Source organism: Salvia miltiorrhiza, chromosome 1 (genome assembly GCF_028751815.1).
Source record: "Salvia miltiorrhiza cultivar Shanhuang (shh) chromosome 1, IMPLAD_Smil_shh, whole genome shotgun sequence".
NCBI classification, from domain to species: domain Eukaryota; kingdom Viridiplantae; phylum Streptophyta; class Magnoliopsida; order Lamiales; family Lamiaceae; genus Salvia; species Salvia miltiorrhiza.
The window spans coordinates 72612124-72632095 of NC_080387.1; the positions used below are offsets into that span (position 1 = coordinate 72612124).

Genomic DNA, 19972 nt, shown 5'->3' on the forward strand with positions numbered 1-19972 from the left:
ATTTCCTTTTTCGTCCGTCCACGAAATGAGTACCCATTTCCCTTTTTGGCAAGTGTACCCCACACATCTCTTTAATTAATACACTCAAAAAGTGGGACCCTTAAACTATTCACACTACACTCCATACATTTCTTAAAACCCGTGCCGTCCACAAATGGGTACTCATTTCGTGGACGGAGGGAGTATCCTATTTCGCTCAGTCGTTGTATAAAAATAATCTTAATTCTCTTTTAAAGCGTACACAAAAATTAATTATATTTTATTTATGAACACTATGTCACAATAATTACCTTTCATATGTTAATTTATTTATCTAAGCTTATTTAGATATTCTTTCATAATATAATTAATTATTATTATTATCACTATTTTTAAAATATAATTATTTTTTCAATTATAATATACTTAATCATTGTATTTTTCTAGGGAAATACTTGACCATTATTATTAAAACTTGTATCACTCCCTAGTCTCCTAAGACCATTTATGTTGAAATTTAATTCTTTAAATAATAAATAAAAGACTGTCTACTTCGAACAGATTGGTGGTAGAGTAGGTTTGGAAAAAATATTTGGTTGACTAGTTTTCTCGTCTCTCATGTTGATGTTCAATTAATTCTTTTTAGGAAAAAAAATATTCAATCCCAACTCCAACTCATCTTTCAAACTCTAAATTATATTTCGTGCCATAATTTCATCTTTTGAAAAAGTTTTGAATATTTTATAATAATTTGGGTTAGTAACCACTAACACATTGTAGTAGTGAGCAAAAACCGTAAAGCCAACTCTTCCCTAAAAAGGAAAAGAAAAATGTACTACAAAATATTATTGGTATTATAATAAATGTCCATTGACTCTGAGAGTAATTTTATCACCTGCCTCTCACAAGTACCATTCAAACAACCTAATAATATATATTTAAATCACAAAGCCAACTCCAAATTATCAATAATTGCACTTCAATAGCACACCTACTACAAATGAAATAATAATAATAATTATAGCTATAACAACAATAACGACATATAAATTCCCAATTACTATTCATGATTATAGCCACTCAATAATTGCCTCCCACATACACCAAAATGTAAAGAATTATATTTACATTTCCATCTACTATCCACCAACACAAAGGGAAATAATTCAAAGAAGGCAGACTGGTAATAAATAGTTAAATATGTTACATTAATAAGCAAAGCTACCATTTTTATTACATTTATACTTCAGCAATTGACTACTCTATTACATGAGCAAAAGGGGCATTGTGGATTTCTCTTCACTCTTGCTAGTTACTAAAACATGCCCAAATTAACTAAAACTCACACCCCACATCTCTTGGTAATTTTTTTTTTCCCAACATACCTATTTCACACATAGGAAGAAGCTAAACCCACTTATTCCTTGAAAACATTACACCCCTCCCCTCTCAACTAACTTTTCTATAATACTTCCTACTCTTCTTCCTATTACAAAGTAAACTAGTAAAGAAAGATGCAATCTCAAAAAGAAGGAAAAAGAACATGGGATTTTCTATTATTACCCCATCCCTAACTACACACTCCATCAAATATTTGACTGGTAAATCTTCAAGAAAAAGCAAACACCATATGCTTCTACCATGTAGATCAACCTAGTTTTAGCTTTGTAGGTTGTTCCTTTCTACCAATCCCACAAAAAAGGCAAAAACACCATCCTAGAGCATCAGAGTGCACCTTCATCAATAGGTCCACTCCTGAGGGAGGTAAGCACCGCGGTTCATCGGGGACGAGCCCTCGAGCAGCCGGTGTTGCAACACCAACGCATTCCTTCGTGCCACCAACAAATCTGTTCACATAAGTTTTTTCAAATGTAAGCAACAAGATAAATCATTGATGAGTTGCATCTATGCAACGTGTCGAGTTAGCCCGACTACACACCGTATTCGGGGATGAACTTGGGCTGGTAGTGTGGTTGAGATTGAGCAAAACCATTCATGGTATCAAAGTTCTTGTTTAAAGCATGAACATTTCTGTTTGGAATAGAAGCAGCTGAATAACCTGAGATTGGGGGAAAAGAATAGGTAAAACAAAAACAAGGAGAAAAAAACAGTAAAAAAACATGTGAATCAAGTCAAAAGTGTCACACTTTTGGAATATAAACTAAATGGCCATATTCTCTTGGCCTAATATCTTAGTTACAAGATTCACAAAGCATGGCATTAGATTTTGGGGGCCAAACTTTTCAAAATAAAGCATAACTATTTCAGGTATTTTATTAGTATAAGTTGTATGCTTGCTTAGTGCCTTTAACATGGAAATAGGTGACAGAATATGATATATCACATAGAATCTTGTGTGAGCACAAGACAAGATGCATGAATTTGAATTATTTTGGAAATATATGTATAGTCAAAAGTTGAAAAAAATTTGGCTCCAAAACCTAAAAATTGAAAAGAAAATGGTCAAATTAAGGGCCCATTCCCACTGGCTACATACTTTGCAGTGATGGAGACAGAACCGAGTCCATCTCTGTACACCAATTTTCTTTAATTAGTATTTCTTCCTGACCTATATCAACAAATAACAGGCAAATTTTTGAAAAAGAAAACAAAAGTAAAAGCATGGACAGTTCCAAGATGATTTTTTTATGATTTTTTTATTACTCCCAACAATTTGAATAGAAGAGTATGAAACACAATATCTAATTTCCCTTAATACAATTTAATTATCCAAGAGAAGAAAAGGCGCTGGAGTGTGAAAATAAATACCTGCTGGCTTCTTGCGAGAATCCGAAGCGTAAGCGTTACAGCCATTATTATTATTAATAATAATGTTATTATTATTAATATTAATATTATTATTATTCCCATATCGCCGTGGCAGAAACACCCCTGTGCCAGCGCACCCCCTTTTCACCGCCGCACCGCCGCCGCCGCCATAAACCGCCGCCCTTCCGCCCGGCCCGGGGACGCGGGCCGGGTTTGGCTGCACGGGCCATGCATCCTGACCCGTTCTCATTTGGTACATCTGCGGCCACATCTCACACCCCTGTTTCTGCTGCTTCGCCATCTGCTGCTGCAACTGTCACCAACAATTTCAAATTTCAAATTCCCCCAAAAGAAATTTAAAAAAAAAAATTGTGCAATTTTTTCAATTGAAGTTTCGGGGGAAATGGATTCGTACATAAATGCTGTGGACAAGAGAGGGATCGGGGGTTTTGGCCGCGGGGTAGAGGTGGTCGGGGGCTCTCGGTGGGCCCACGAGGCCCTTGTGTTTGGTGGGGCCCGCGGCGAGCTTGAGCTTGGCGACCTGGCCGGCGGCGAGGTAAATCAGGTCTCCGACGGCGTCGTTTTTGGGCGTCGTCGGGGGCGAGGGGAAGCCGTTCGGGCTGCCGTTGGTCGACCCGCCGGCGCTCCGCCCCGTCCAGCTGCTCATGCGCGACAGCGTCGACTGCGGCGACGTCGACATCACCCACCGCTTCTGCGAAAACTGCAACCAAAATTTTTTTTGAGAAAAAGAGTAACAGATACGAATTAAATGAAAATGAGTGGAACAAAATTGATACCTCGAGAAGCTCGTCGCTTTTAGTTCCGAAATCGTAAGGGAACTCGTTGGGGAAGCGGAACTCGGAGTCGGACTCAGTGAGATTGAGATTTTCTTTGTCGACGAGGAAGTCGTCTAGGAACTCGGAGGGCAGCCAGAAGCCAGCTCCTTCGGCGGTACCTGCCATGTTAATTGTTTGAAAAGAGAGAGAGAGAGAGTGAGTGAGTGAGAGAGTGAAGAGAAAGTGAGTGAGAGTTGAGTGTTTTGAGTGAATAGGTTGCTGCTTGAAGAAGATATAATAATGAGGCGGTATATGGGAATGAGTATTTTGTGAGCAGAGAGGGTCCCAGTTTCTACAAGGAAGATGGGAAAGAGAATTGTTTAGAGAGAGAGAGAAGAGAGAGAGAGAGGGAGGGAATGTTGAGGGAGACAAAGGCCTTGCATTTATTATGGTTACAGGGCTATTTTTGGACGAAGAATATATGAAATTCAAAAATCAAATGGGCTTCTTTTCCGCTTTTTATCTTTTAAATTTTAAAAATAAGCATAATAATCAAATTTGGAGAAGGGAAATAATTTTAAAAAAATTGGTGTAGGTGTGAGTGTGTGGCAAAAGCCCTTAATTCATGCAGTGAACAACAGTGGTTCAAGACATTTGTCACACTTGTGCTCCACTAATGTTTCATATCTTATTAGCGTCAAATGCATCACTTTTCTCTTAAAAAGTAAATTTCTTAATTCCCGTATCTAAAATAAGTGAATTCATTAGAATGAGACAGAGTGAGTAATATACTCCTTATGTTCCACTCAGTATAGCCACTTACTTTAAAACACACGATTATTAAGAAGAATTATGATTAAAGAATAAAAATGATATAAAGTGATAGAGTCCATAACTTTTTATAAGATAAATAATTTTTTTTTTTTTTAGAATTGATCATTTTAGTAGGACAGTCAAAAATGACAAAATGATCATATTAAATGGGACAGAGAGTATTACAAATATTAATATGTTAAATTTGGTGCTTTAGTGTCGACAAATGGTACTAATAGATTTAAATCTATTACAACCAAATTGTTTTAGGAAGGGACAAACTTAGAATTTAAAAATACACGAGTAAAATTATACTCCCTCCATCCTAGGCCAATAGGCCCAGTTCCTTTCGGCACGGAGATTAAGAAAGTCACTTTTTGATAGGTAAATGGTGTGGTCCACCAACAATTAATTTTTTAAGTGTTCTCTTATTTTCTTTAATCACATTTAATTACTTTGCTCATCTAAACATTCAAGATTAAATCTAAATGCTCAACAATTCATTCTTCTTCAAGATTAAATCTAAACTGCCGAAATTCATTCTTCTTCAAGCTTCAAGCTTCAACAATTTAAACAATTCAACAAGCTTCAAGAACGAAACTTTCGGCAACCCATTTCACCATGTACGAAGCTTCAACAAGCTTCAACAACTCAACAAGCTTCAAGAACGAAAAATCAAGAACGAAAATCAATTGATAATTACCCATTTCACGAAAATCAATTGATAATTCTACGCATTTCTCGTCCTTCTACCCATTTGACAGCAACAAATCAAGAATTTAGAAATCAAACTCTAAGAAAGAAAATTCTAGATCTGCAACCCCACCCAAAATCAGGGGTTTCAACCACGACATCGTCTCCCTCACCAGATCTAGGGATCCCGGTGTATGAGGCGGATGGAGGTGGTGGAGACCGAAGATGCGGTGGAGACGGTGGAGGGTAGAGACGGTGGAGGCGGTACAGGCGGTGGAGGAATGAAGTCGCCGGGATCTGGTGACTTGGTGAGGGGAAGCGAGATCTGAGGGGGATGGCGGTGGCGAGGTTGGGCGCTGATTCGTTAGAAGTGGAGGCTCCGTCTGCTGCTAGGGGGAAGCGAGATCTGAGGGGGATGCCGGTAGGCTCCGTCTGCTGCTGCTGTTAGCCGGATTCTAGAGGGGAGGGGAAGTTGAAGAGAGAGAGAGAGAGTGTCGCCGGAGCTCTAGTGTCGGCGGCGACGCTCTGGCCGTTGAAGAGGGGAAGGGAAGTCGAAGAGAGAGAGAGTGTGTGGAGAGGAATGAAATTAAAGTGTGAAATGAATATTAGAGTATATCTTTCCTTAATTAAAAATTAAGAAGATCCTAATTATTTCCAATTTAAGACTGAGCCTATTGGGCTGGGACGTCCCAAAAAGGAAAACGAGCCTATTGGGCTGGGACGGAGGGAGTAGTATTTTCGAGCAAAGTTTGTCGAAATTAATTAGATATATCATGAAAGATGATATTTTATTTGAAGAGATCGTAAAGTCATGTTGTCATTAATTTAACACAAATATTCTTATGCAATCGGTTGCACCATGCAACTGGTGTCCATAATGACACTATTTCATTCGAAAAATGACACTTGAACATTTCCGAATGACACTACTTCAACATACAAATGACACTTTGAGTGTCATTTGTATATTGAAGTAATGTCATTCAAAAATCAATTACATGGTACGACCGAGTGCCCGAGAAAGTGTCTCTTAATTTAATTGCTATGATTTTTAAGGTAATTACCCAATCATGAAGGTTGAGAAATTTGCCAAAATTGAAAACTATCCTCTCTTTTTTTCAATTGTAATACTTGAAGTCACACATCCAATCTAACAAAAATGCATCTATAAAACATCACATAATTCTATAATCTTTTGCTAATTAAACGGCTCATAGTTTTGCTAAGTTTGCTATTGATTGTTCCCAGCCACAGTACAAGATGGATGATTTTTCGTTATGATTATAAGATATTGTAAGAGTTGATATTACTTAGTTAATTACAAAAGTATTCCACCTCAATAAAGATTATAGAGTTATTTTACCATGAGGATATGGTAGTGTTGTAGACTATATCAATAAGATATTACTGTGTGATGTTACACATTTTAGATTTTATATAGACATTTACATTGTATGATAGATAAAATGTATGATTGAGTATTTTTATCTTCAACGGTATGATTGCTCCAATCTCACTTTTTCAATTGAACATGATCTCACATTTTTATCCTTACAAATACTTTTTATTTATATAAAAAAAATCACTTCAAATTCAATCTCAACCACACATCTCATAAAATCGTGCGATCATTTCTCTACTACATAAAAATCTTCACCAATTTTATTAAAATTTGTGTCCGTCAAAAGTGTTATACTTTTGGTGGATGGAGGGGGTAACTTAAGAGTGCGTTTTCTTTGGTTGTAAATTTATAATGGAAAAATGAGGGATAAACAAAATTTCACCTTTTAAATCATTTCTTTCTTTTCGCTTATTTCCTACTTGACCTTTACTCATTTATTTTTTTCACTACAAAGGGGGATAATATATTATCCCTCCATTTTTGGTGTGGTAATATTATCCCTCTTTTATAGTGAAAAAGAGAAATGAGTAAGAGTCAAGTAGAAAAAGAAAAAAAAAAGAAATGAAAGATTTAAAGGGTGAAATTTTAGTTATCCCTCATTTTCCCATGATAAATTTATAACAAAAGATAACACACCCCTAATAGTATTACTCCACTTTATAACGATAAATAATCTGAATACGAATCCTAATCCTCGATATACAAAATTTGCATATTAAGAAATAAATGCATTATATATATCTAATATTCCATTGTAATTCAAACTCGACTTACTACACATTTTTTATGAAACAAAGACTTGCATATTGCGTATGCATTTAAGAGTATTTCTGGTGTAAATGGCTAGGCCCAATTGATAATGTTTTTCTGTTACGCAACCACCGTCGAAATGCTTATTGAATAAAACTTACTCTTATAAATAATAATATAGAATTTTATTTTATTTTGCAGCGTAAAAATAGTAGTATTATTAATAAACAATCAAGTAAAAAGTTCACAATTATTGGACTTAACAAACAGTAAAAAAAAATATGGAAATGAAATGAATACTATCTACATCTTTATTTTTAAGTATTTTAATTTTTTTTTAGGAGAAGTATTTTAAAATTTTATATAAAAAAATAATGTTAATAGGGACTGAGCCACGTGGGGTCTTAGGAGGTCCATTGGCCCCCAACTATTTTAAAATTTCAGGTATATATGAAAAAAAAAATTGTTATGTTGAAGAAGAAAAGGGTCAAATCAACTAACTATTCTCAACTTGAAGTGGTAACCTCCTTATAGTTGTCAATTAACGGGTCGTTCGGTTTGAAGGATTAGATAGAACTAGATTAGATTAATCTTATCATATCTTGTTCGGTTGGGTGAATACGGCCCGTGATTCAATTTTGGGAGAGTGTTACATAGGATTAGTCTTGGTGTATGAGTCTTGGCTTATCCTTTGTGACAAAATTAGTCTTGGACCAACTCAATCTTAAGTAATGTCGGGCTAATTTAATCTCGGCAACTGGACGCCCCCTTAACGATTCTAAATTTTAAATATATTATGTGTTGCTACTCTTATGTTGTGTTTATATATCTTCTTTTCATACTACTATTTAACACTTATACTTTACTTATTTATTATGTTCTTTTTAAAGCTATCATTGATTGTTTATTTAGGCCGATTGTTTTTTAATTATTTATATAAAATAAATTATTTTATTTTACCAATATATATGAAAAAAATAATAAAATAAAAAATAATAAATAAAATAATAAAATATAGTAACACACACAAAATTATGAAACACTATATCTCATACCGATCAAATACACTACAAAGATAATAAGTCTAGTAAATTCTATATCCAAATTTTGATGGATCGTCCTTGCCACGTCAACAAAAATAAATGCGAACTAGTTTATCTCCAACAAAGAAATTAATTTCCTTCCTTTTTATTCGTATTTCATACATTTTATGTATTTATTTCCCTCCCCCGAAGTATATATATAAAAAAAACACATAAATCGTTTATTTCAATTAATTTGACCATCAATATTGTTTTTCTTTAATTTCGTGATGATTAATGCAGTCGTATTTGTGGAGTAGAAATCCCAAAATTATGCTCCTATATTTCTCCCTAAAACTTCCCTACTTAATTTTAGGATTTCGATTTTATAAATACATACACCAAATCTCCTATTTTCTACATAATTTTAAGATTTCGATTTTATAAATACATACACCAGATCTCCTATTTTCTACATAAAAACAATAATTATGCGTGGGCCCTACTAATTATAAGCTTAAAATAAATTTAGGGTGAATGTAAATTTAATAAAAATGAAAGCACAAGCTTTTTGACCAACTGTGCGTGTGCGGAGCCACGCCGGTGCCATCTCTCCCTCCCCGGCTTCTCCTTGGCCGTTGCGTCACCGACGACGCCGCCCTCCTCGCAGCAGCAGCAGATCGGCCCTCCGCTCCTCGCAGCAGCAGCAGATCGTCACCGACGACGCCGCCCTCCACCGGCGTTCAAGGCGCAGCTGCTCACATCTGCTCAGAGCTCGGCGTGGCGGAGCTCGAGAAATCCAGCAGGACATTCAGCCTCATCGCCGATCCGCCTCATCGCCGATCCAGCAGCAGTCGTCCAGCAGCGGTGCTCCCGCCTCATCGCCGGGCAGCAGCGAGTTCGCCGCGCCACCAGCCCGGCGTTGCTCGCTGCACACCGGCCGTCTCAGTTCGCTGCTGCTGTGCCCGTCAGCCCGGCGCTCGGAGCAACCTCACCGCAGCTTGAGAGAAGCGACGCCATCGACGTCGCGCGGCCTCGACGTTCGCGACTCAAAGCTGCGTCGAAGGAAAGCGGCGACGTCGTCACAGATTGCCTCCGTTTGTGAGAAATGGCATCGCTCCAGCCTCCCCTCCAAAATTACCCGATTGTGTCTAATAACTTCGCTCCTGTCAGTCGATCATCATCGCCACTCCACAGTTCTACTAGGGATTTCACCACTACTGATCAGACGACAATGAACTCTACGACAGTAATGACGGCGCTTCTCTTCCCCGAGTCTGGGATCACGATGCCTCCGAGCATCACTGTCACAGATAGTTCGGCGGAGAATGCTAGAGCTACTGCTGATGTTTCGTTCCCGGAAATCGCTGCGGTGATGACTGCCCATACTGTCGGTGCCTCTACTCAGGCCGATGGTCCAAAGGGCCTGATCCCACCTCGCTCGATCGGGACTGCCCATCCGAATGTGCTCAGTCCACCGTCTGCTTCGAAGGTGTCGCGGGTCTCTTTTGCAGATAAACTGAAAGCTAGGGATGGCAGTCCGACAGAGCAAGTTTCCAAGCCTAGGGACGTCCCCGCTCATGACTTTACAATCCTCCGGCCAGAGTTGGTGGATCTCAAACATTGCCTTGTTTTAGAGCCTTCTTTCCACCAACGACAAGTCCGGCGTTTCGCCCATGCGGTTCACGGCCGGCTGATCCTCCGCAAAGGTGAGTCACCTCGGTTTGCAGCGGATCTTTGGCAGGAACTTCAGCAGCTTTGGAAACCGTCTGTTGGTTGGTCGATTCATCCTCTCGGAAAAGGTTACTTCACTTTTAATTTCGCCACCGACGAGGATAGGGAAGCGGCCTTCGCTAAAATGACTTGGCGTCTACGCTCAGGTATACTCCATCTCCAGGCTTGGGTGCCGAATTTTGATCCCTACAAAGCGAATTCAACCCTTGTTCACGTATGGATTAGAATCTTTAACTTGCCACATGAATATTGGCACCCAGAGGTTCTTTCCGGGATCGCACGAGAAGTGGGTACGCCTATCTTGATTGATGGTCAGTCTGCACAGGCTCATGTGGGTCACTTTGCTAGAATTCTTGTTGAGTTTGATGTTTCGGCTGATATTCCTGAGGCTTTAGATATTAAGTGTGGCGACATTGATTTTACTGTCAAGTTTGTATATGAGAATTTGCCTTATTACTGCTCGGTTTGCAAGGTTGTGGGACATATTTCTAACGAATGCAGAAGGAGGAAAACAAACACGACCGAGGAGGGCTTTACGGAACATCAGGGCCGGGAACGTGGTCAGTCCAAGGTAGATGACCACAGGGTTCATCCTCGTCCCTACACCGGAAATAAGGAATCTCCAGCAAGGGCTGGAAAGGCTTTTGCTGAGGTTGGACAGAAACTGAACTCTTCTTCAGACTCTCCTACCTCATCCAATCCCTTTGCTGTGTTGGTTTCTCTAGAGTTGCAAGATGAACATAGACTTGTTTGTGATGATAACATGGAAAAGCCGCCATCTGATGGAGGTGGAGCTTCAGATGCTTGCATCTATCAGGACAATCAGGATAGAAAGGATTTGGAACAGCTTGAGTCAGATGACGAAAAGAACCAAATTGAGGTAGTGGACCAGGAACACGAGAGGACTTCTGCACCTTTGGTTGTTCAGCCGCTTGCTGTGATGACTGACAACAACGATTTGCTCACTTTGACTGGGACGACAGGACCCATTTCTCGTAGACGAGGGCGTCCGAAAGGGGCTATCAACAAGAAGGGGAGAGTTTCTGATTCTTCTATCAAGCACAGGCTCCGTCGTATCATAATGAATGGCATGTCCTCGGATTTCCAAAACTCAGCACGCCGTGATGATATGCAGGGCCCAGGTCTTGACACTTCTTCGCCTGTGGAGTTCCTGAATAAAGTGAAGTATGCTCAGTCTAGAGGACAGATTCTGCAAAACTTTGTGATCAACTCCGATAACTCTACCGATGCAGCCCATGCTATGTCGGTTGTGGCCTCTAAAAAATGGGGAGATATGTTGGACGATGAAGATGATTTAGACGAGGACGACCCTCTTAAAATGTTCTCTTAGTCTTGGTTTCTTTTTTTGGTTACCCGGGGTTTCTTGCGGGTGCTTTTGCTTGTTTCCTTTGTCTCTGGTCTCTCTTTTTTCTTTTCTTTTTAATAAAATTTCTATTTCAGTAAATTTAATATTGAATTTAGGTAGGTGTAAAAATTTTTGTGGGCCCCATCCAATTTGGGGGATCTACTGGATGCATTTTTTATCTTATTTTCAATTTAGCCTAAATTTAGAGTTAGTTATGTATTTAGGTGATCTGCTGGGAGTGCTATAATTCAACTGTTATTAGTAGCATTATAATCTTGATTTTTCGAGTATCACACATTGTCAAGTTTCTCATACTACTTTGACTTTAATTAAATCTTTCCAGTTGGCATGGTGACAAACGCGAACAAATCATAAAAGTAATAAATAAATTGATAATTGTATAGGATGAGTTTCTATGTTTGTTACTCCCTCCGTCCCGAACGAAATGTCATGTTTTCCTTTTTGGGTTGTCCCAAATGAAATGTCTTGTTTTCTTTTTTGGCAATACACTCTCTCTATAATTAATATTTAATTAATTTCCACCAACCCACTTTGTTTACTTTATACACATTTCTTAATCTCTGTGCCGAAAAGAAATAGGACATTTCGTTTGGGACGGATGGAGTATTTTTTTTGGATTCATCTGACTAAATTTGTGCTTCTTTGAAACAGAGCACAATTTTCCATACATGAAGTGATAACTAAATTAATTTTCGTTCTTCAAGTCTCATTTTTATTTAATAAAATTAGACCTAAACCTGATTACTAGTTACTTAGTACTTAGGATCAATTTAGATTGAATCTATTTATGATACGAGTTTCATCTAAATGTTTTTAAAATGTATATTAGCTCCTACTAGAATAGAATCTCATCTTAACAAAAACTTCACTTCTAAAATCAACCGATTCCACTAATGCAAGTAATATCCAAATTGATGCAACTGACGAGTAATAATATTTAATTATATTAACTTTAATGAATCACATATTTTAATAAAATACTTACAAGTATTCTATTATAGTATATGAATCACACGAACGTCTGCATAAGAGAATTTTTGTTTGCCTGTCCATCTCTTACCTCTCATTCCCAAACTTTCCCTAAGGACCTCCAATCATATTAATTTCTAGGGCTATAGACGAGCCAAGTATAAAGCAAGCTCAAGCTCGACTCATTTAAATATTCAGATGTTCGCGTTTGGCTCGTGTGATACTTAATAATGTCGAATTCGAGCTCAGTTTGTATACGATGATCGAGCTCAAATCCATTAAAAATTTAAGAAAATTTTCTTAATTAATACTTCCTCTGTCCCACGAATCTTGACACGTATTCTTTTTTGGGCCGTCCCACGAATCTTGACACATTTCTAAATATAGTAACAATTATTACCTCATCTCTTCTACTTCTTTTCCTACTTTATCATTTTATTATCTTTTATCTCCTACTTTATCACCTTCCATCTCCTACTTTATCACTTTTATACTTTATTACGTACACACTTAAAATAATAATCTACAACTCCTTAATTCTCGTGTCGAAACCAAATGTGTCAAGATTCGTGGGACGGATGAAGTATCTAACTCAAACTCGAGCTCGTCACGTTTAGGGTTTGTGTACTAACTCGATCGAAGGTTCGTGAAGAGGCTCGCAAACATGTTCGCGAACAATCTGATTTGAATTTGTTCGCGAGTTTAATGAGCCGAATGTTGTTAGGCTAAAGTTCATCTCGATAAAATTAACTAGGGGTGGGAATTTCGGGATCGGGTAATCGGGTACCCGATACCCGACCCGAAAAAATCGGGTATCGGGTACCCTATACCCGAAAAATTAGGGGTCGGGGTCGGGTTCGGGTATTTAGGGTGTTAAAAAATCGGGTATCGGGTATACCCGAAATACCCGATTTTTTAATTAAATGTATTTAAATTATTTAATTAAATTTTAATTCCTTAATTTCAATTTCAATTTAATTAAATTTTAATTCCTTAATTTCAATTTCAATTTCTATTGGGCATGAAATTAGTGGTTACATTTTCGAATTTTTTTTAAAAAAATCGGGTATTTTCGGGTATTAGGGTACCCTAATACCCGATTAAGGAAAATCGGGTACCCTAATACCCGAAATACCCGATTTTACACAGTTTGACCTGAAACATGTAATTTTGACCGGGTAATTAGGGTACCCGAATACCCGACTCGGGTACCAGTGTCGGGTATTAGGGTACCCGATTTTTTTTCGGGTTCGGGATCGGGTATCGATTTTCCGTCTTAATCGGGACCGGGTACCCGATTTTTTCGGGTAGGGTACCCGATCCCGACCCGATTCCCAGCCCTAAAATTAACGTTCAGTCTCAAACTAGACTCGTTTATTATCGAATAAAAATTCGAACGAACTTCTTTCGAGCCGAATCTGAAAGCATTATGCATGCCTCGAGTTTGTCACGCTCTTAAGATTCAATTTGCATAGAATTTGAAACGTGCAAAAGGAAAACCGAAAACATGCTTAGATGCTCCCCTATGCTTAGAGGTGGACCGTATGAAAAAAGTCAAATACAATGATGAGGAAATATCTAAGAATCATTATTTGGTAGTCAAAATAAATTAATTAACTAGGGTAACAAATCGCTTTCTTTTACAATTGCGGTCAGCAGTTTTGGCCTCAACATGCATGATTCTCATCCCCTTTAATTGCGGCTAACAAGGACATGTTTGGCAAAAGTTGGTGAGTTTCTGCTGTTCTAATTAGGTGAGTAATCATAAGCATCATGGCCACGACATTGACATTACATCATTTACTCCCTCCGTCCCAATATTGTTGGCCACATTTAATTTCGGCACGGGAATTAAGGAGTTGTAGATTAGTATTTTAAGTGTGTGGGTAATATAGTATAAAAGTAATTAAGTAGGAGAGAGAATGTGATAAAGTATGAGAGAGAAGGTAATAAAATGATAAAGTAAGAGAGAGAATGTGATAAAGTAGGAGAGAGAATGTAATAAAGTGATAAAGTAGGAGAGAGATAATGTGATAAAGTAAGAGATTGAATGTGATAAATATTTCCATTTTAGGAAAGTGGCCAACAATAGTGGGATAAACTAAAAAGGAAATGTGGCCAACAATATTGGGACGGAGGGAATATTTCTTATCGTATATTTTGTTTATTAATATATGTACATAGATAATGTCAGTAATGTTTGAGTGTTTGTCATACACTTCATAATTAGTATTCACAACATAATATGAATATATGTAGAGAGAGAGAGAGGGGTACGTAATTACGTATGATTAGTTTAGGATCCAACATATACCGTTTTTATTCACTTTACTAATGTAAAGAGAGGTAAGAAAAACAAGTTTGATGATTATATTAAAATTACGAGTAACGATGATTAATCATTGAACCATATTATCTCAGCAAGTCAGGAGATCAGATTCCTATTTCGAACGTCGAAGCAGATTGTGTTTTTTGCCGATCACAACAGGAAGATACAAACCATCTTTTTTTCGGTTGCCAACGAACCTTCGAAATCTGGTATGAATTACTTTCTTGGCTCGGAGTTCAGACGGCATTACAACCACGTGCAAAAGATCACTTCACCACCTTCTCTAATTTTGGCAACAAGAAAGATGCTTGCAGCCTTAGGAGCTTGTGGATCTGCTGCATTTGGAATTTGAGAAATGAGTGCAAATTCAGCAACTCTTCTTGGAGCAAGGACAATTTGATTAGAGAAATCAAAACAAGAACATGGACATGGAGCTCGGCTTTCGGATCGGAACCTGTAGCGAGAGACTTCAAAGCTTGGATGCTCTCCTTTCGTTTGTTTCTAGTTTTTTTTCCCGGAGACTATTTCTTCTTACTTTTCTCTTTTTTCTTCTTTCTTATTCCCTAAACCTGATTTTGGTACTCCTGGTACTCTTTTTATCTTAATCTGCTTTTTCCTGATAAAAAAAAAAGTCAGGAGATCAGAAGAAGAAGAAAAAGAAAAGTTATCCAATCGGCAAAATCAAACAAGAAAAAATATATATATGTAATTCGTTTGACTTCGTGTTTTAGATCATTTATGAGATTTATCAAATTGAATTTAATCGTATACTATGAATACGTAGTTTGTAAATTACAAAAGGTATATTTATATACAAGTCAACTTTCTAAATTTAATAAGCAAAATCAAATTAAACTATATAATAATATGCATATTTTGCTTCTATCTAATAAAATATCACTAGTTAGACGTGCGATACACGTTCTTTCTACTAGTAATATTTAAAACAACAATAATTAACATGACACTCAACAATATAAACATTATACGAAATTATAACATAAGAAAATTGGAGAATTCAAACATCTTTGGTATTTATGTTCCATGCTGAGGTATAATCGAGTCGAGTAATGCTAAGCATAGAAACTCGATTTATTCAATATTGAGTTGAACATGAATCTGAACATTATTTATTAAACTCTTTGAGGTTGATCATGACTCATAAGTTTATTTGAGCTTATTGAACTTGATCAATTAACTTTTAAACGTCTCAAAAAAAAAAAAAATTAACTTTTAAAATTTACTTCATACATAAATATTAGTTAACTTGATTTAGAAAGTTAATATCGCCTTAAAAAAGTCGTTAATAAGCAAATCGTATAGATGTGCAAATCCTTATTACTACATGACTAGTACTGTAGTCATACGTACTTCACCATTTATTTCATTCCGTAATTGGAGGAATAGGTCGGCGACGACATAGATTTATTATCATTTTTTTTAGTACAAAATGTCAATTCTAAATGATTGAGATTTAAGAGGATTATTCTTGAATATTTTCTAATCCATGTCGTAATTTATTTGTGTGATTACGAAATTGGCTCATAAGTTTAGTTGACAGTCGGAAGTTCACATGACGTGGGTCTAACTACTGATGACGAGTAGTATTTAGAAGCTCGTTGATCTATAGCGACTTCTATAGATGCACGCAATCATGGAAGTGAGTCCATAAAGTTTCACGGCTAGAAAATACAGCTATAATCATCGCAAATTTGATCTTTAAAATGATTAACTACATAATTAATGATCGTTTATAGGAGTCGCTATTTGTATGGTTGATTTTTTTTTTTTTTTATCATTAGCAATCGAATTTTAAATCGTTAATAAAAAAAGTTGAACGTTAATTAATCGCTAACGGCGAAAAGTAATGACCGAAACAACTCATTTCTCTTCCAATAAATTCTTAAAAGTTAATGACTGTGATAGGCTTGGAAGTGAATTTGAAGAAAGTGAATTTTGAAGTGAAATGTTTTAAAAGCCAATGTTGGGCTTGAACGAAGATAATGAAGGAAAATTGTTGAACAAATAAGAATTTTGGCTCAAAAGTAAAAACAGAAAATAATTTTGGTTCAAGAAATAAAACTAATTCAAATACTTTGCAACAAAATTAGGCCCAAAATTACACAATTCGACCATCGATATTCTACAAAAAATTAAAAGGTCTTGAGAAATTTACACATCAAAATATCAAATAGGGTTGAAGTAGATGTGCAGAGTAGGCTGTAATACAATTTATAAGTAAAATTGAACATAATATTAAATTCAAATATGGTATCAGAGTCAATTCTATATAATCAATGGACCCCTAATATCGTTGTCAACAGGCGGTGTTTGAGATTGTCCACGCTACATGTTAAAATGTCCTACATTGGTTGAAGAAAGAGGCATGAACCAATTTATAATGGTGAGGCGGGTATCCCTCCACTCATTTTATTTGAATGTTCTATTTTAATATAAAAATAAGAGTGAATTTTTAAAATGACCACTTTCATATTGTAAAGATAAAAAATGTCCACTAAAATAAAAAACATAAAAAATGTCCACTGTTACCAAAATACCCTTCACATTAAAAATTAAAAAAATGTCCACTTTACATCACCCCTTTAAAAAATCCCGCAATTCACAACCAGTGTGAATTCACAACCAAAATTTTTTGGTTGTGAATTCACACTGGTTGTGAATTCTATTCACAACCAGTCGAATTCACAACCAAAATTTTTTGTTTGTGAATTCACAACTAGTTGAATTCACAGCCAAAATTTAATTCACAACCAGTGGAATTCACAACCAAAATTTAATTCACAACTAGAATTATTTAGTTGTGAATTCACAACCAAACGAATTCACAACCAAAATTTAATTCACAACCAGATTTATGTTTGTTGTGAATTTACAATCAGTCGAATTCACAACCTGAATTTAATTCACAACTAGAATTTATTTTGGTTGTGAATTCAAGTAGTTGTGAATTTGAGTTTTTAAAGTTTGAATTTACAACTAAAATTAGAATTTATTTTGGTTGTGAATTCGAGTTTTAGTTGTAAATTCATAGATTTGGTTGTGAATTTAAGAATATTAAGTTGTGAATTCATAGATGTGATCGTGAATTCAAAAACATTCAATTGTGAATTCAAGAAATATTAAGTTGTGAATTCACAGATCTGATCGTGAATTCAAGAACATTAAGTTGTGAATTCATAAATCTGATCGTGAATTCAAGATCATTAACCAAAATATTCCAATTAATTAATTATTTATGTTTCCTCTTTTGAAACGAAAATAAAACATAATTCCAAGTCTCCAAGTCTCTTTTTTTTGAAACAGCAAGTCTCCAAGTCTCAAACGCATATGTTTCTAAGCATGCCAACAAATAAAAAATAGATTTCAAGTCTCCAAGTCTTCAAGTTAAAGAAAAACTAAAAAGAACACACAATCTAAGATCACATAAAATGGAGGTCGACTTATCTCTCAAAGACCAAATCAATTACTATTTCAACTAGAGCCATCGTCGACTATACAAAACTAGAGCCAATAATTTCAACTGGAATCAAAGATTACATGATTGAAAATTAAATAATCGGATTAAATCGCTACACGATTTACGATAAAATTGAATCAATTAACCTCGTTGGAAACCCTCATAAATGTCACTATGGTGCTTCTTAAACTTCGTGACATGCTTCTTCACAACCTTCTTGTCCAGCAAAGAAACATCCATGGCTTCTTGTTGCTATGCAGCGGCACAGGCCTCTCCTACTACTTGTGTCCCAAGTTCTACAAGAATATATGAAATCACATAGGAATGATAACATTTGCTTGCAACTTAACAGAATCAAACTACTTAAATCTAGCAAGATATGGCAACAAAAGCATAGTAAGTCATTTCTTTATTAGATCAAGGTTTGTCCCAATTAAATAGTTGGAGAATACAAACACTTGAATAAATGAGTTTAAACAATAGCAAAGACAGACTAAATACACATCACATAATTAGTAGCATTAGTCCATAAAAATAACCTCGCAACTATTAAGGTCAGCCATGTAGTTTTCACAATGCTATTGCCTAATGCTGGCAATATTTTGAAGCATAAACGAGGCAAAATCACACTAATAACAAGGCAGCCCAAGTATAGAATTCAATCAATACATATTCTGAATTCTGAAGCTACAACAGATGAACAAAACACCCAACCCGGTTATCCCCTTCCATATTTCAACAAAAATAGTACTAATATAATTCAAACGTTGATTCAGCCCATTTGCTCAAACCATCAGAAAATTAATGAAATTTCAGAAAACAAATAGAAAATCCAGACAAAAAAAGAAGAATTTTGAAAAGAATATTTAAGATTTAAGACACAAGCAAAACCCTAGATTAATCCCCCAATCGATGAAGTAAGCAGATACCTTGAGCTGAAGCTTTTGGCCTAGAAATTGAAGAGAGCAGAGCAGAGCACCTTCATAGAAGCGTTCAATGGGCAGCTCTATTGCCCGCGCCAGATCTGCCGTTCAATGGGCAGCTCACGGCCGCACCAGATCTGCCCAACCGCTGCAACGACTCCGTCGAGGCGAATTGGCGGAGCAACGCTGCCGCGTGCGCGGCCCCCTCCGTCTCATAACTGCAGTGTAGCGGTGGTGGTGGGCGGCAACTGTGGAGCGGCGGCGAGGAAGAGAAGGAGAGGGAGAGAGAGAGAGAGAGTGTGACGTGAAGGTGAAGAGAGAGAGGAGAGAAAGAGAGAAATGAGTGGCTATTTTTTTTAATTTTAAAGTAAGGGGCATTTCTGTCTTTTCAATCAAAAAGTGGACAGTTTTTATTATTTTTATCTTAGTGGACAATTTTTATCTTTACTATATGAAAGTGGATAGTTTTATATATTAACTCTAAAAATAATACATAACAACCCCAACATAACTCATTATTTATTGTATTTTGGTATATATATGTATCCCTTAAAACACTTATTTTGTACTCATTAATACTCCCTCCGTCCCATGAAGTGTGACCCATTTCTTTTCGACACGGGAATTAAGAAATTGGTATTTTGTGTGTTAAGTGTGGTAGGTGAAAAAGTGAAAAGGTGAATAAAGGGTAAATTTTTTACTATTTTTAGAAATAGGTCAAGCTTCGTGGGATAACCCAAAAAGGAAAGTGGGTCACGCTTCGCGGGACGGAGGGAATATTTTTGTATTCGAATTTGAAGGCGTATTGAAATAAGATGAAATGAAGGCGTGTTAAAACATTTACATTGTGGTCACCCACAGATTAGTTAAATATATTTTATTTATTTATTTAACTTATATTTTAAAATAAAAATAAAATTTAGTTATTTTATTGTATTGTCCATATTA

The 19972-nt window shown here is 36.4% G+C and overlaps 1 protein-coding gene across 1 annotated transcript; it reads right to left on the minus strand.

Annotated features, from left to right (window-relative positions):
* Positions 1-1141: 1141 nt before the first annotated feature.
* Positions 1142-3962, minus strand: LOC131005951 (uncharacterized). The gene is made up of 5 exons (XM_057933076.1): positions 3546-3962; positions 3164-3469; positions 2749-3061; positions 1919-2038; positions 1142-1826 (listed from the first exon to the last, which is right to left on the minus strand). Exons 1-5 carry the CDS (start codon positions 3708-3710, stop codon positions 1720-1722), a joined length of 1011 nt encoding a protein of 336 aa, XP_057789059.1. The 5' UTR covers positions 3711-3962; the 3' UTR covers positions 1142-1719.
* Between the last annotated feature and the right edge of the window lie 16010 nt (positions 3963-19972).